Raw genomic sequence first — 17,516 nt, 5'->3', positions numbered from 1 at the left:
CGGTCTCCATTTTTGGATTGTGGAATATTATGATTACAGTTATTATTATTTTTTCTAAGTTTATATTTATATATGAGAGATTTTATTTCGGAAATCGCCATATTCAGTAGAACTTTAAGCTCTGACGGGTTATTCTTAATATTCCTGTTTCATATGTACACCTTATACGATGTGGTGATGGCCATAACCAAGCTATCACAAGTTGTACTTCCAGCTGTGTTATTTTTTCTTCTTCCTCTTTTTTATCGTTAAACGTGCCGTTTCTCTGATATACATATTTCGCATTAACACTCTGTCGATATGGCTGGCACCCGTTGACGGGCACTCAAGTAATTTTAATAATGTGCAAAATGTCCGCTCGTTCTGGCTAAAGTGCCAGATGAAGCGTTAAAGCGATATTTTCAGCGTATCTTTTTGATAGGAGCGTACGACTGGCGGCAGCGATTGCAGCTGCAGCGTTAACCACGTCCAGGCGACAGCATAATATTAATCATACGTCGCGTGTGCTGCAACTTAATGAATGTGATTTTTAAAACTCGTGTACATATATAGAGATGTATGTGGACAAATAAACAGCGTTGATAAAACGTGTAAACTTTGCCCAAACAAAACAAAAACCCCCGCCCCCCCACCGAAAAAAAAAAAAAAAAAAAACAACCAAGAGGACTGCAGTGCCAAATCCATTACTGTGAGTGTGTGTGAGTGTGTCTACGTATGTATTAACAATTGTCCGCACTTCCGAGAGCGAGAGAGGAGAGTATAACAACAAGAAGTTGCCTGCTAGACCGCATCCAGATCCAGCGCCCAATACGATGGCGATGACGGCGTCGATGCTGAAAACCAATTCACTTTTGCCAGCGCCAGCGCCAAGCCATCTTCAGTGCTTTGCTGTGCCGTCCGGCTAGTCTCTATCTCCGTCTCCGTCTACGTCTCCATCTTCGTCTGTTTTGATGCTGATTGTCAAGTGTCACCCACAGACACGTGCTTACACTGCATGACTCCGCTTGCATCGTTTCGTTTTTCTGGCACCCACTTGCAGTTGATGTGTGATGTGAGCACTGGCCAGCGAGTCGAGCTCTAACTCAAACTATATTAAATTTATACGGCATGCGTTGGCTGGCTTAAGGCAACGCAATAATATAGGATTTTGCGGTTGTGTTGACATTACGGCCGTAGCAGCAGTGGCGCATTCAAGTGCATTTGAGCGGCAATCATTTTTGCGGTTAACAAATACAAAAGCCCATTAATGAACACACCGACAACAACAGCAGCAACAGCAACAACAAGATGGCGCACAATAACTAATAGAGCTGTGGTTGCACTCTGTGCAGGTGTGCGTGTGTGCGGATGTGCGGATGCGTTTTGCAGTTGTCTATGTGCGGCTTTTGTTTCACTTAATCAAGCATATTTACTTGACAAGCGCTCAAGGCGAAAACTTCATGAGCTCTACAATTCCCTGCAATTGATTACCCAAAAACAACATTCACAAGTGAAAACTCAGCACAGCGAATGCAAATGCAGATTCAGTCCCGGGACAATACAAACTATAAACTATAACCAACTTCGAGGCCCCCGAAGCGCAACTTTCCATTGTAACTGACTGTTGAAGTGTGTGCATGAGTATGAGTGTGTGTGGGGGTGTGTGTGTGTGGGTGTGCGGGTGTGTGGACAGCGCTAGCTTGAGCTGTGGCGTTAGTTAATTGAATTTTAAATTATTCTTATCTCAAAAAATGGTTAGTTGAGCTCATGAATAAATCAGTTTTCAATTTTACTTGCTAATTTGATTGGAGACTGCCAGCGAGAGAAATAGCGCCCTGACCGAGCCGCAGAGAGCGTAGGGGGCGGGGTGAATGTGCGAGAAACTGAGAGAGATAACAAGCGCGAACTAGAGAATTGTGTGAGTGCATTGCTCAAGTTTTTAGACAAATCAAAAATTAAGTTAATAAAATGAACTGTCAGAAACTGCAGAAGTTAAGCGACGGCTTGTGAGAAAGTTGAAACTTATTCATGTTAATTTGCAGAATGGGTTGACATTCCATTCGCGACAGCGTGATGAGAGCTTGAATATGAAATGCCAATTGAAAAAAGCTCAAGTTTATTCCAAATGCCCGAGGCGAATACATTTTACTGGCAGATAACGAGCGGTTGCCCCAAAGTTGCAAAGTTGAAAACTGAAGGGGCCCTGTTATTAAGGTGTAACTCAGCTGGACAATTTTCGTTACCTTACCAATACATATGCACCCCTAACAATGAAATACTGCTGCCTCAGATGTACATTAAAGTTAACAGATAGCCTAAGCCTGAGGTGTAATGACTGAAGAGAGATAAGAGCACATGGTAGCTCTAGTGCTTGCTAATAAATAAATATGTATATAAAAGAAATCTACTATGAATAATGCAAATAAGCTGAATGCAATGCCTAAAAGTATGCGCCCAAGTCAACAGAGGCACTCGGACACATTGATTGCATAATATTCAATTATTAAATGTTAACAGAGCATCCACGAAGGGCGTGGCAGTCGCCCCCTTTCATAACTGTGCGGCCTGGCCAAAGGACGCAAGCAGAGCACTTTTGTCAATGGGCAAGCCTCTAAGTCAGACACACACACATACGCACTCGCACATAAATGACTTACTGCTAGATGCAGACACACACAGAAAGAGTGAGTGAAAGAGAGAGAGTGAGAGAGAGGTAGGGAGGAGCTGTGGCGTGCTACTTGCGTCATCAGCATCGTCAGATTTGAAGCTGCTTCTTCAGTGGAGGCCTTGGCATGCAGTCAAAACGCTGGCTCCCAGCTTCCACAGCTATTTTTCTGTGTCAGCTAGCCAGTGTGTAAGATGACATATATTTGTGGGTGGGGCGGGGGGCTGGCGGGGGCTGGGATAGTGATTAGAAGCAGGGAGTCCAGTCAGGCATGCGAATGGATGCGACTGGGCAGACAAGGCGGCTGAAGCATAACCCAGACCATTGACCATTGTCTGTCATCAAGTTGCTGCACTTGCAGCAGTGGCAGTGGCAGTAGCAGCTGCGCTGCTGCAAAAGCAAAATAAACAAAAAACTTAACCTCAGCACAAATTTAAGCAAATATTTGCATACCACATGTGGAGATTGAGGCAACTCTTCACATCCGAGATGACAGTGACTCGGTCGTCGAGTTGACTTCTATTTGGCCTAGATGGTCTGCTCTGGTCTGGCTCCATTCATGCAACTGAAGCCGGAAGCAGTTGCATGGTCAGCAAAGAACTTAGCCAGGTGGCTGCATCCTGCCACAAGTCAGCTGCCAACTAGCGGCTGTGGAGCCATTGAGGAAATGTTGATGCATGCATGATTTTAATCTGTTAAATGCGAAAATGCTGAAATGCCATTGCGGACTTTTCAGCCATTGGCAATGACTGCAGCTAATGACGCGCAAAATGTTTACAAATCATTTTGTCAATAACGACAACTGGCAAGGGATATACACGCCTGATCCTTCCATAATTTGCCCACATTTCTTACATTCATCGACAGGCGGCCATGAAAAGGTCATTAGTGTGCGACTGTGTGCTCATGTGCCTGTGTGTGGGTGTGGGTGTGGGTGTGGGTGTGGGTGTCTGTGTGTGACTGTGGCACAAATGGCCATTCAATATGCCATAGAAAAACATATACACTCACACAGACGCACGCACACACGCACAGACATATGATGCTTATAGCTAAAGCCAGCAGCCATAACAGCCACATGCTTTTTTCCACAACATTAACGCAAATTGCAAATAATAAAAATTCAAAATACCGTACGGATAGCTGCACGTGTTGCTGTTGTTGTTGTTGTTCTCTTTCTTGTTCGTGTGTGTGTATGTGTGTGTGTGTGTATGCAGGCTCAAGTGTTGGCCTGCGGAATCCATAGCAAACCACAAAGTGAAGCTGACTATGGGCACATTTATCGCAGCTAGCGAGGCATTTTTAAGCCCACCTACAACTCATGTAGTGTAGTTCCCAAAAGGGAAGAAAAGAAGAAGGAATTGCAAATTGTACTCTACACTGGCCAAGACTATGCGTGAGTTGAGTCACGTTCTTGGTGGCTGATCTTATCAGTTATTCTTTATTTACTATAAAGTCGGTTTAAAGGGGGCCCCGGGCCAGGTTTTCCTTGTGGGATTTGATATTTATAAATAAATTGAATAAATTTATATAAATTTCTATGGTCAAAGCTAAATTGCAAACATATAACTTTTTGTTAGATATAATAATATTTTTGTATTTGATTCCAATTTATAATAAAAGGTAAATGAATACTTAAGTGCTAAATTTTAATAATTTTGTAATTGATTGCAGAATTTAATTTTGATTTTAAATAAACACAAGTGTCTGCTTTATTTATAGTTAATGCTTACATAACTATATATATCTAAATTGTGTTAAATCTAAAGTATTTGACTATTACAAAAGATTTAACTGGCTGCTAGAGAATTCCCTTTAAGGCATTGACTGTTTCTCTTTCATTTTCTGCGGTTTTTCTTCTGTTGCTGCTCAAGCGAATCAAAATGAAATCTATTTTATGCAAAGGCACGCAACGTGCCCAAGACTCAGACCCAAACTCCAACCCCGACTCGGCCCCGGCCCACTCACAAGTCGAGATGCAGATCCCAAACCTGTACTGGAAGTAAGCCAAATCTAAGATGGAGCCACACATGTATGGTTGCCTACTTTACGGCTCCCGTGCCACTGCCATATGCACGTGTGTGGGTGTGTGTGTGTATGGGTGTGTTTGCTCACCCAGGCGTTTTCCGACTAAAAGCTTTACCTATGCATTCATGCATGCGTGCCGTGCAGCTGCCGCTGCCTCTTGGACTTGCCACACAATTTATGTATGTGCGAAATATGGCGCCGCATCTTAATTTTACCTTTGGCGCCTTGCAGAGCCCTTTGTTGTGCGTGAGTGTGTGTGTGCCTTAGTGATTTTCTTCTCGTGGCCTCGAATATTGAAATGCATATCGTGTAACGCTTTTAACTTCTTTGAAAATCTCTTGCAGCTGGCCACAGTAATGAAATGGCGACCTGTGGTGACATATCGATGATCTCGCCGCCAACGTCTTCCATTTCGAACGATCAAGACCCGTTTGGACAGCTGCCACCGTTACCACCGCCGTTGCGTTCCACTCAAGTGCTTCAGCCGTTGAGCGTATTTCCAGGTGCCCAACTAACTAGCTAAATAAATCCCCTCTCATTTGTCTGCTCTCTTTGATTGTCTCTAATGTTTGTTGTTGTTATTTGCTCGCATTTTTCGGTTGGTTTTATTTCGGTTTACATTCGACCCACAGTTTTTGTTGTTCTCTGCATACTTGTCAGAGTCATCAAAATATATTTGATTTGTTCAAGTATTTTATTGCCACTTGAATTGATGTGTAGATTGAACTTTTGATTTTGTTTCTAGCTTAATTGGCGTTGATGTATTTTAGACTCCTTTTATTTTGATTTCGACTCCATCACTGAAATACCTACCATAGCATACGAGACTACACGTTCTAGCACACAAACACGCCCACACCCACACACACACACACACACAGAGACTCCTGAATACCTGTAAACACACACACACACCACACACACGCGCATAGCCACAGGTATACCAAACATGCCACAGCGCGTTACAGTTACACACATTTTTGTTAACTTTGTTTAGCATTTTTCAGCTGCGCCAGCCGCACCCATTCAGGCTATCAATCAATCAACCAAATTCCATAAAAAAAAAAAAATAAATAAAAACTACCAACAGTCGTCCATTAATTAAATGTCGCTCTTTCTATGCCCTCTATCTGTGCTTGCTCTTTGTACTTTCAACTTTTTGACTAAAAAAAAAAAAAAATATTTGTAACATTCCATAGAAAAGAAAAAAAACTAAAAACTTTTTCAAGTAGCTGTGCTCTGTATTGATGCTGCTATGTGTTTTTCTTTAAGTTGTTATTTTGGGAAATGTCTATTAGAAAGCAAATAAAAACATTCATATATCAAATGTAATTTGCAGCTGCTTTGTAAACATTTTTTGAACGTTTGCCAGCCGTTACTCTTTCCACTTCACTTACCTTAGTGCTGTCCCACAACTGTCAAATAAATCTAAAAACAAAAACAAAACCAAAAATACTGAAATGCTAACAAATTCTAACAATTTTGTGCTCTCTTCTTCTATTTTTATAAACCGGACAAAACAACAAATCTTGACAAACAATTTACTATTTATATTGAATAATATGCTTTTATGCGTTCATTTGTAGAGTGAGTATAAAAGTGCAACTGCAACTGCAACTGCAACTGCAACAGCAACAAGAACCAAATCAAGTAGGATTGAGCCTACTTTTAATATATTCTATTTACGCAAAGTATTTAAACTTTTCATTTTATTTTGATTTATTTGTGCAAAGTCTTTGCTCACTGCTGTTGCTCTATTTGATATATTTTTATGTTTTGAGTGATTTAGTTTTTAGTTTTGGTGGTTTTCAAATTCGTGTTAAGCGTAATCTTTAAGTGGTTTTGCTTTGACACAAGTCCTTATGAGCCTGCTCGTTATTCTTCTTGTCGTGTATGCCTTGTTCAGTGTCCAATTTGAGCGAAGATTCTTACGATTATGTTTTTGGTGGTCGACGTAAGACTCCGCCCACAACAACGCCAACTCAACTTAAGCTGACCTCGCCGCCAGTGCGCCTGCGACCCGAAGGTGCGTATTACTCACCCATCTGTTGAATATCTCTCTAATACGTCCGGCTACCCAATTCCTTGAACTAACTTCTAACTGTCGCCCACAGACGCCTATCGAGGTGATAATATAAACAACGGCCGTTTCTATCGTCATTCCTTCAGCTACGCCCCCAAGCGCCAGCGCCACTCGAGCCGTGATGATCGTGACCGCGAGTCAAGATTGAGATGTCATGGCGAGGATGAGGCTACACTGCGCCAATTGCTGCTCGAGTATGTAGAACGAACCAGCGAATCAAAGCAATGCCAATCAGGCAGGCGACTCCATTTGGCCGTTGCATGCAAATGAAATGAGCACAGTATGAGCTAGGCGTGGCACTTGTGTTGTTACAGCTACAGCTAAAGCTAAAGATAAAGATAAAGATAAAGATAAAGCTACAGCTACAGCTACAGCTACAGCTACAGCTACAGCTACAGCTACAGCTACAGCTACAGCTACAGCTACAGCTACAGCTACAGCTACAGCTACAGCTACAGCTACAGCTACAGCTACAGCTACAGCTACAGCTACAGCTACAGCTACAGCAACAGCTACAGCTACAGCTACAGCTACAGCTACAGCTACAGCTACAGCTACAGCTACAGCTACAGCTACAGCTACAGCTACAGCTACAGCTACAGCTACAGCTACAGCTACAGTACAGCTACAGCTACAGCTACAGCAACAGCTACAGCTACAGCTACAGCTACAGCTACAGCTACAGCTACAGCTACAGCTACAGCTACAGCTACAGCTACAGCTACAGCTACAGCTACAGCTACAGCTACAGCTACAGCTACAGCTACAGCTACAGCAACAGCAACAGCTACAGCTACAGCTAAGCTACAGCTACAGCTACAGCTACAGCTACAGCTACAGCTACAGCTACAGCTACAGCTACAGCCACAGCTACAGCTATAGTCATAGCTATAGCTATAGCTACAGCTACAGCTATAGTCATAGCAATAGCTATAGCTATAGCTACTACAGCTACAGCTACAGCTACAGCTACAGCTACAGCTACAGCTACAGCTACAGCTACAGCTACAGCTACAGCTACAGCTACAGCTACAGCTACAGCTACAGCTACAGCTACAGCTACAGCTACAGCTACAGCTACAGCTACAGCTACAGCTACAGCTACAGCTACAGCTACAGCTACAGCTACAGCTACAGCTACAGCTACAGCTACAGCTACAGCTACAGCTACAGCTACAGCTACAGCTACAGCTACAGCTACAGCTACAGCTACAGCTACAGCTACAGCTACAGCTACAGCTACAGCTACAGCTACAGCTACAGCTACAGCTACAGCTACAGCTACAGCTACAGCTACAGCTACAGCTACAGCTACAGCTACAGCTACAGCTACAGCTACAGCTACAGCTACAGCAACAGCAACAGCTACAGCTACAGCTACAGCTACAGCTACAGCTACAGCTACAGCTACAGCTACAGCTACAGCTACAGCTACAGCCACAGCTACAGCTATAGTCATAGCTATAGCTATAGCTACAGCTACAGCTATAGTCATAGCAATAGCTATAGCTATAGCTACAGCTACAGCTACAGCTACAGCTACAGCTAAAGCTAAAGCTAAAGATAAAGATAAAGATAAAGCTACAGCTACAGCTACAGCTACAGCTACAGCTACAGCTACAGCTACAGCTACAGCTACAGCTACAGCTACAGCTACAGCTACAGCTACAGCTACAGCTACAGCTACAGCTACAGCTACAGCTACAGCTACAGCTACAGCTACAGCTACAGCTACAGCAACAGCTACAGCTACAGCTACAGCTACAGCTACAGCTACAGCTACAGCTACAGCTACAGCTACAGCTACAGCTACAGCTACAGCTACAGCTACAGCTACAGCTACAGCTACAGCTACAGCTACAGCTACAGCTACAGCTACAGTACAGCAACAGCAACAGCTACAGCTACAGCTACAGCTACAGCTACAGCTACAGCTACAGCTACAGCTACAGCTACAGCTACAGCCACAGCTACAGCTATAGTCATAGCTATAGCTATAGCTACAGCTACAGCTATAGTCATAGCAATAGCTATAGCTATAGCTACAGCTACAGCTACAGCTACAGCTACAGCGACAGCTACAGCTACAGCTACAGCTACAGCTACAGCTACAGCCACAGCCACAGCTACAGCTACAGCAACAGCAACAGCTACAGCTACAGCTACAGCTACAGCTACAGCTACAGCTACAGCTACAGCTACAGCTACAGCCACAGCTACAGCTACAGCTACAGCTACAGCTACAGCTACAGCTACAGCTACAGCTACAGCCACAGCTACAGCTATAGTCATAGCTATAGCTATAGCTACAGCTACAGCTATAGTCATAGCAATAGCAATAGCTATAGCTATAGCTACAGCTACAGCTACAGCTACAGCTACAGCTACAGCTACAGCTACAGCTACAGGTACAGCTACAGCTACAGCTACAGCTACAGCTACAGCTACAGCTACAGCTACAGCTACAGCTACAGCTACAGCCACAGCCACAGCTACAGCTACAGCTACAGCTACAGCCACAGCCACAGCTACAGCTATAGTCATAGCTATAGCTATAGCTACAGCTACAGCTATAGTCATAGCAATAGCTATAGCTATAGCTACAGCCACAGCTACAGCTACAGCTACAGCTACAGCTACAGCTACAGCCACAGCCACAGCTACAGCTACAGCAACAGCAACAGCTACAGCTACAGCTACAGCTACAGCTACAGCTACAGCTACAGCTACAGCTACAGCCACAGCTACAGCTACAGCTACAGCTACAGCTACAGCTACAGCTACAGCTACAGCTACAGCTACAGCTACAGCTACAGCCACAGCTACAGCTATAGTCATAGCTATAGCTATAGCTACAGCTACAGCTATAGTCATAGCTATAGCTATAGCTATAGCTACAGCTACAGCTACAGCTACAGCTACAGCGACAGCTACAGCTACAGCTACAGCCACAGCCACAGCTACAGCTATAGTCATAGCTATAGCTATAGCTACAGCTACAGCTATAGTCATAGCAATAGCTATAGCTATAGCTACAGCTACAGCTACAGCTACAGCTACAGCGACAGCTACAGCTACAGCTACAGCTACAGCTACAGCTACAGCCACAGCCACAGCTACAGCTACAGCAACAGCAACAGCTACAGCTACAGCTACAGCTACAGCTACAGCTACAGCTACAGCTACAGCTACAGCTACAGCTACAGCTACAGCCACAGCTACAGCTACAGCTACAGCTACAGCTACAGCTACAGCTACAGCTACAGCTACAGCTACAGCTACAGCCACAGCTACAGCTATAGTCATAGCTATAGCTATAGCTACAGCTACAGCTATAGTCATAGCAATAGCAATAGCTATAGCTATAGCTACAGCTACAGCTACAGCTACAGCTACAGCTACAGCTACAGCTACAGCTACAGGTACAGCTACAGCTACAGCTACAGCTACAGCTACAGCTACAGCTACAGCTACAGCTACAGCCACAGCCACAGCTACAGCTACAGCTACAGCTACAGCCACAGCCACAGCTACAGCTATAGTCATAGCTATAGCTATAGCTACAGCTACAGCTATAGTCATAGCAATAGCTATAGCTATAGCTACAGCCACAGCTACAGCTACAGCTACAGCTACAGCTACAGCTACAGCTACAGCTACAGCTACAGCTACAGCTACAGCTACAGCTACAGCTACAGCTACAGCTACAGCTACAGCCACAGCCACAGCTACAGCTACAGCTATAGTCATAGCTATAGCTATAGCTACAGCTACAGCTATAGTCATAGCAATAGCTATAGCTATAGCTACAGCCACAGCTACAGCTACAGCTACAGCTACAGCTACAGCTACAGCTACAGCTACAGCTACAGCTACAGCTACAGCTACAGCTACAGCTACAGCTACAGCTACAGCTACAGCTACAGCTACAGCTACAGCTACAGCTACAGCCACAGCTACAGCTATAGTCATAGCTATAGCTATAGCTACAGCTACAGCTATAGTCATAGCAATAGCTATAGCTATAGCTACAGCTACAGCTACAGCTACAGCTACAGCTACAGCTACAGCTACAGCTACAGCTACAGCTACAGCTACAGCTACAGCTACAGCTACAGCTACAGCTACAGCTACAGCTACAGCTACAGCTACAGCTACAGCCACAGCCACAGCCACAGCTACAGCCACAGCTACAGCTATAGCTCTGCGATTTTTCAGTGTGTTGGTTCATTATGCGTCATTTAATTTGCATGCCGCGAATTGTTCGCCGCAAAGTATTCGCAGTTAGCTAGACAAATAAATAGCAATTATTTAGCAATATGCATATTTAGTTTGTTGCCCATAAAGAATGTGGCAAGTTTTTAATTTATACATTTAATGGCACGCACACATAATCATTTGCATTTAATTTATCTATTTGGCTACTCGTCGTGCATTGGAGCCAATGTTTTATTTGCAAATCAGCAAACACGCCGAATTATTTTCAGCTGGTTTTGTCCTTTAATTGAATTGCACAAACAAAATAATTTTCACAGATTTCAAACTATTTTCGTTTCATTTTTTTTTTTATTTTTATAGTTAATGTAAACAATATTTATTCGATATTTGGACTTTTGGTCATATTTATGCGCAAATATTTAACTATTCTAACTAATTTCCCTCCCCCACACAGATTAGCGCAAATTATGTTCGTTTAAGTGTCCGGCGCGTGTCCTTAAAATGTCAATTATTTATTGAGGGCATTTGTGTTGTGTTGTTTTTGTTGCACGGCCACCCGTAAAAAGTGTAGAGGCATAACAAACAACAAAAAGCCCCAAATATCAAACAATATTAAAAACAACGGCAAGCACATGCGACATTCACCAAAGCTCGGGTTAACAAAAAATTCTCAACAAAGCAAAGCAAACAAAAGAAAACATGCAAAAAATATTAATTAAGCCAAATGTTTTTTGATGCATAACTAAAATACAAAATACGAAAAAAAAAGCAAAGAAAGAGAGAGATAGAAAAGGAGAGCGGAAGATTTATATAAATTGTTAAATAAACGCCGGAGTGTGAACACAAAATAAAAGCCAACAAAATGATGGGCACAATGCCACCCAGGTACATATACAAAGCATTCCAAACTATTCAAATTAATTTTCATAATAATAACAAAGCATAGTCATAATTAACAGCGCGAACATTACGCATACGCCATGTATTTCATTTTCTCTTATTTTCAGTTTTTCTCTGTTTATGTTGTTATTATTGTTTTTGTTGTTGTTGGTTAATATGTTTATTTTGCACAATGCAAATATTTTAAATTAATGCAAATTTATCACATAAACGCTCTTATTTTGTCTTCTTGCCGTTTTCTGTAATTACTATTAAGAGCGTGACTGTGTAAGTGTGTGTGTGTGGGCGTGTGTGTGCTGTAAATGGCTAGGCATTTAAATTTGTATGTGTTTAATTAAAACTGTTTAATTCGCTTCAATCGTTTTGCTGCTTTGTTGGTTTGCTGTGCGCTGTGTAACTGATTGATATTGGTTTCATAATGCAAGCCTATTGCATTAATTACATTCATTCATATGATATCAGTGTAAAGAGAGTTTTGGTTTCTGTCTATATGTATGTAAAGTGTTTAAATGCAGTCGATTTTTGATTTTATACAAGCACCAAGACGTATGTTAATCGAATTCAAAGCTGTCGATCAAAATTGCGAGTCAACATTTTCATTTTCATTTTCATTTTCATTTGAATATCGATAGCTGTCATTACGTAACATGGTACATAACTGTTTAACCAAACATTTCCATTTCAATACATTTCAATTGTGTTCTTGTCATCTACTTTCCACCCACAACATCAACAACAACAACTGCAACTATTACAACCACAATAACAACAACAACAACAATTTACAGAAGCCACACCCAAAGTGGTTTGGTATTTACGCCACTCAATGAGTATGCAATTTCCATTTCCCTACTACTGCAATCACAGCAATTATATAAATAAATAAATATATATCTATCAATATACCTCTACTATCTATACATATCCATACATTATATACTACTACTACTACTAACTACATTTCTATCCTCCAAGTACCAGTTATTTATTTTCTGCTCGACCCTTTGTAATATTAACCAATGCACTCCCATACGGCACTTCATAGACCATTCAATTGATTTGTTAATTGCTTCAAATATTTAACGAGCAACGCAAATACTCCCGAAACTCGTGCTCACCTAAATTTTGCATGTCAGACAATTAAAATTCAATTAGTAAGCCTAAATTTAATTTAGTTGTTATATTGTAATTATCGCCTCTGCAGCCAATCCCATTTTTCAATTGTCAAATCTATGCGATGCGGCTGACACTGTGGCTGGGTGCCACACTGGCCCTAGACACTTGATGCGCATTGTAGGGCACTTGAGAGCAGCCACAACAATCTGTGAGCTGAAGCCTCTGTTGCTCTTATTGTGTGATTCAGTGTGTGCGTATGTGTGTGTGTGTGTGCGTGCGAGTGTGTGAATGCGTATGTGTTATGTTCTTTATGACATGCCGAAAAGTGTTCGAGTGCCATTAAGTCACTGTACACACTTAAATGCACACACCAACACACACACACATGCACGCATGCACACTCGCACACTTCAATCATCAACGACAACAACAACAACAACACCAGCAACAGCATTCTCGTCCAGGCAGTCAGTTAATCAATATTGGACACTCAGCCCTACTCATTCAGCAATCGACCCCTACTTTGCATGCCAACAAAGTCATAATTATCATTCAACCGCCCTAACCCGACCTCATCGGATGTGATTTAGCTGCATAAAGCCGAACAGCTCATCTGCTCGTTCAAATCGCCCCTTAAAAGTCACTCAATATTTCAGTCATGTTTGATTTAGCTTGATTGCCATCGCTTTAGTAAAGTTTCGTTAAATTAATTATATTATTATTCAGTTTTTTATTTGTCATTTTGTTTTTACAAAAATGTTTAACTAATTGGCGGATTGGTCCTCTCACCACAAAAAAAAAAAAAAAAAAATAAAAATAAAAAATTATAGAAAAAAAAAAAAAATGAAAGAAAATACGATACGATATATTTAAAATTAAAGCTGCAACAAATCGACAAACTCGTGAATCAGCTTCAATTTGTTGATTTATCCATATCACTCCATTGCGACTGCCATTTAAATTGGTGCATTATGCTTTCTGTATCATGTGTTGTCTCATTTTAGCATAAAATACAAATCAAATTTGATATCCACAAACAAATGTTAATTCATGCAAATTATACAGAACTGAAAACAAAAAAGAACAAATTAAAAAAAAAAACTAAAAAATTAATCAAATCTAAAATGCAACAAACTCAACGTGAACTCCAATAAAATAAAACAACATATTTTCGTAATTGCAAATTGTGTTTGCCGCAAAAAGAGAGAAAACAAAAAATAATAATTACAAAAAAAAAAAAAAAGAAAATAATATCGAATTGCGTACATTTGGTGAATGTCCCATATGCCAATTGGTTTGAACAACTTTAATGAGTATGTTACAAATGTGTGTTATATTTCCCGATATTTTATTGCTACTATTTTGTTTTCCTTTTACTAAGCTTGACTGTAACTTTGATTAGCTGAGCTGACTACAAGCGCCACTTGAGCTGAGCTGAACTGCAAATGAAGCGGGCTGCCTTATTACTCCTCTATTCACTATATATCTCGTTGCCCAGGCAGCCAATATTAAGTGGCTCTCCATAGGATAATACTCTTTTATACATGTACATATATATATGTGCACATGCAAGTGCATTCGCCACAAAGGACAACATTGTGAAAAGCGTCAGGCTCACGTATAAATTCGCGAGCACCTTAAATGAATACAAAAGGTAACTGCAGCAGCAGCAGCAGCAGCAGGAGCAGGAGCAGGAGGAGCAGAAATTGGCACAAATTTTATTAAATGCTCACGTATACAAATCCGTTACACAAAACCGAAAATGCTTGCATCTGACAGACACACAAACACACATGCACACATGCACACATGCACACATACAAATACTCGTATGCGTGATGCGCATACAGATTCCTATAGAGATTCGGCTATAGCCACAGTGATATAGGATAAAGATATGCATGCCAATACATTTGCACAAGCCACAATTGTTTTCATGGAGAACAATAACTTACATGGGATGCCGCTCGTTCGGGCTCTCGTTCTGGTTCTGGTTCTGGTTCGGTTTCTGTTTCTGTTTCAGGCTCTAGCTGTGCTGTGCTGCTCGTGGTGCTGCAGCTCGTTTGCTGATGTATGCATAAAATAATCCTTTTATGCTCGGCACAACAATGTCCGTGAAATGCAAAACAATAACAATAATAACAACAACAGCACCAGCAGCAGCAGCAACAACAATGAAATGACAACATGTTGCGAATAACTCTCGCCTGCCTGTACCCCGCCGCCTCCTGCCAGCCGCATAGGCGCATTAACATAATGCGCAGCCAACTCAAGTGCATGGCTTTGCAGAAGACTGGCCGGGGGGAAATGGCTCTGGCTCTGGCTGTGGCTGGTCGTGCAGCCTATGTGTCGTATGCGCATTGTGTGCGTCGGTTATCAACGTTATGCTTCCCGCCTGCCGCCTGCCGCCTGCCGCCTCCCGCCTCCTGCCAGCTATCTCTTTGTGGAGCATGTGCAACTGTCGCCTATAACTTTTGCCACACCATGTCCTGTTTTGTTTGTTGTTGCTGTTTGATTTTGGGCGCCACTCGCGCGTTCTGTTTGCACAACCAACAAAAATCACTTCTCACTTTCAGTCATAGATACGTACTATGTACACATAATGCTTTTTGGCTAGCCCCAGCTCAGGCAAGGCAAATGCAAACACACACACACACACGCACACGCATACATACTGAAATAGTGTGGGCGTTTATTTGTTTGGATGTCGCTGCATGCTGATGAAAATGTAAATTTTATGCATTCCGTAAAGACTAAAAGTCGAATCTAAGCCGGAAAACAGAAGTGATTACTCCACTTGGTATACACTAACACCAACTGCGGTTAGCACATTTATAGGCCTCTTTTGGGGATCCAAAGACGCCAATTGAAATTCTCTGCAATTCCGATAAAAATAAAAATCAATTTCAAATAGTTCGACCCGCAGTATTTTTCCGTTTACTATTTGGAATTTATTTCTATTCGGAGAGTGGCACAGTTCTTATTTACAGGTCTCAGGACTCTTCCTGCCTGGCTCATTGCTCAACGGAATTTATAGTCAGCTCAGCTTTATGTTACCAAGTGTATATTGCACTCGGCGTTCCACGCAGATCATTTATCCTTTTAATTTTGAGACTTTTACTGCATAATTCTTGCCCTAACCTAAACGAATAATGCCAACAATTTACTTTAACTCACTTTTTATGTACTTGGTGGCTTGGCTTTTAAGTTGGTGCTGTTGTTGTTGCGCCTTCCGTCGGCTCTGTCTCTCCGCCCCTCTGCGCCAGTGTCCCTCTTTCGCTCTGTCCTTCTGGAACCGCAACAACACACAAATCCTTTCGTTTACTTAGAGCTCTGCCTGGTTTTGTGCCTGTATTTTGGCTCTGCTTTCTGTGTTTCTGTTTTGTATTTTGTATTTCGTATTTCGTATTTCGCATTTCGCATTTCGTATTTTAAGTTTTAGTTGCAGCTCAAAGCCATAAAATTTATGTTGCTTCATTCCTCAATAATTGCATAGCTCGGTAAATTTTAATGCAAGCGGTCATAAATAATTTCGTACGGTGCCTTCGTTTGCTTGACTTGCGCCACAATATAAATTACGCTGATACACTAAATAACTACGTAGTCTGTAGCATAATAAAAGCCAGAAAGGCATTCGCCAGCTATCGTACAACTAAAGTGCATTTTTGCTTGATATTTTCTTTAACTGTAACAAACACAACAACTTATGCCACAACAACAACAACAATTGCGACAATTCTACAAATGAACAACAACAACAACAACAACGACGACGTAACGTCTTGGGGCCACTTTGCGTGACTTGGCGTCGGCACGTGACGTCACGCAACGCCGTCAATTGAATTGTATGCATTGCACGCATATGACCCGCACTTGGCCACGGCCACGCCCACCACACAAATACACATACCCACACACGCACACACTGACACTTACACTCACGTGTGGAACGGCCATTTTTGATGGGGCGAACGTAATTGCAACTGCATTGGGGCCTGCATCGCCGTGGCGCAGTTTGCAAAAGCAAGTTAGCGTGATGAGCATGAATCTATCAGCGAAACTCGATGAGCTGCAGCGAGGCGATCGACACCTGGAGACGACAGTCGCCTTGTGCGAAATCCGCACACAGCTGCAAGAGCTGACCAAGTCCGTGGAGAGCTGCCAGAGTGAGGTATCGGAGGTAAGTGGAGCACACCGGATTAACACCAAATTCAATTGTCTTAAATTCGATTTGCCATTATGTGTGTGTGTGTGTGTGTGTGTGCTTGTGTATAGGTCAAACGTGACATGGTGGCCATCAAGCACGAACTGGACACCGTGCAGCAGGTGAAGGAGGAGATTGAGGAGCTGCGCGAATATGTGGACAGACTGGAGGAGCACACGCACAGACGGAAGCTAAGACTTTTAGAACAAGTTTGTAGCTTAAATTATTTGCCATGTTGTGTAATTAAATACTTGAATTTCATTTCTATTCATGTACACCAAACCAAACCAAACCAAACCAAGCCACAACCGAACCAAAACCAA

General features: G+C 42.1%; 2 protein-coding genes across 20 annotated transcripts in view; both read left to right on the top strand.

The window, feature by feature from the left end:
• The window catches only part of LOC108613886 (Glucose transporter 1), a 95,448-nt gene that overhangs the window by 63,297 nt on the left and 14,635 nt on the right, over positions 1 to 17,516 (top strand). For 16 of the 19 annotated variants that reach the window (XR_016270038.1, XR_016270037.1, XR_016270039.1 and 13 more), the window contains exons 5-9: positions 5,017 to 5,175; positions 6,579 to 6,698; positions 6,787 to 6,949; positions 17,004 to 17,169; positions 17,265 to 17,432. Coding sequence is in view for 16 of the 19 variants with exons in the window: in XM_089468603.1 (XP_089324729.1) it covers positions 5,017 to 5,175; positions 6,579 to 6,698; positions 6,787 to 6,949; positions 17,004 to 17,169; positions 17,265 to 17,432 (776 nt within the window). In the remaining 3 variants the exon portion in view is untranslated. The remainder of the gene's footprint in view (positions 1 to 5,016; positions 5,176 to 6,578; positions 6,699 to 6,786; positions 6,950 to 17,003; positions 17,170 to 17,264; positions 17,433 to 17,516) is intronic. The other 3 variants (XM_018007660.2, XM_089468600.1, XM_089468599.1) reach the window with 1 other exon arrangement.
• LOC149269462 (uncharacterized) lies at positions 6,980 to 13,833 on the top strand. Its single transcript, XM_089467011.1, has 3 exons — positions 6,980 to 6,990; positions 9,674 to 11,858; positions 11,981 to 13,833. Exons 1-2 carry the CDS (start codon positions 6,980 to 6,982, stop codon positions 10,998 to 11,000), a joined length of 1,338 nt encoding a protein of 445 aa, XP_089323137.1. The 3' UTR covers positions 11,001 to 11,858; positions 11,981 to 13,833.

This window comes from Drosophila arizonae, chromosome 4 (genome assembly GCF_054131065.1).
Source record: "Drosophila arizonae isolate 15081-1271.41 chromosome 4, UAZ_ARI_1.0, whole genome shotgun sequence".
NCBI classification, from domain to species: domain Eukaryota; kingdom Metazoa; phylum Arthropoda; class Insecta; order Diptera; family Drosophilidae; genus Drosophila; species Drosophila arizonae.
Note: the sequence above shows the minus strand (reverse complement) of the source record. Positions and strands in the feature narration are given on the sequence as shown.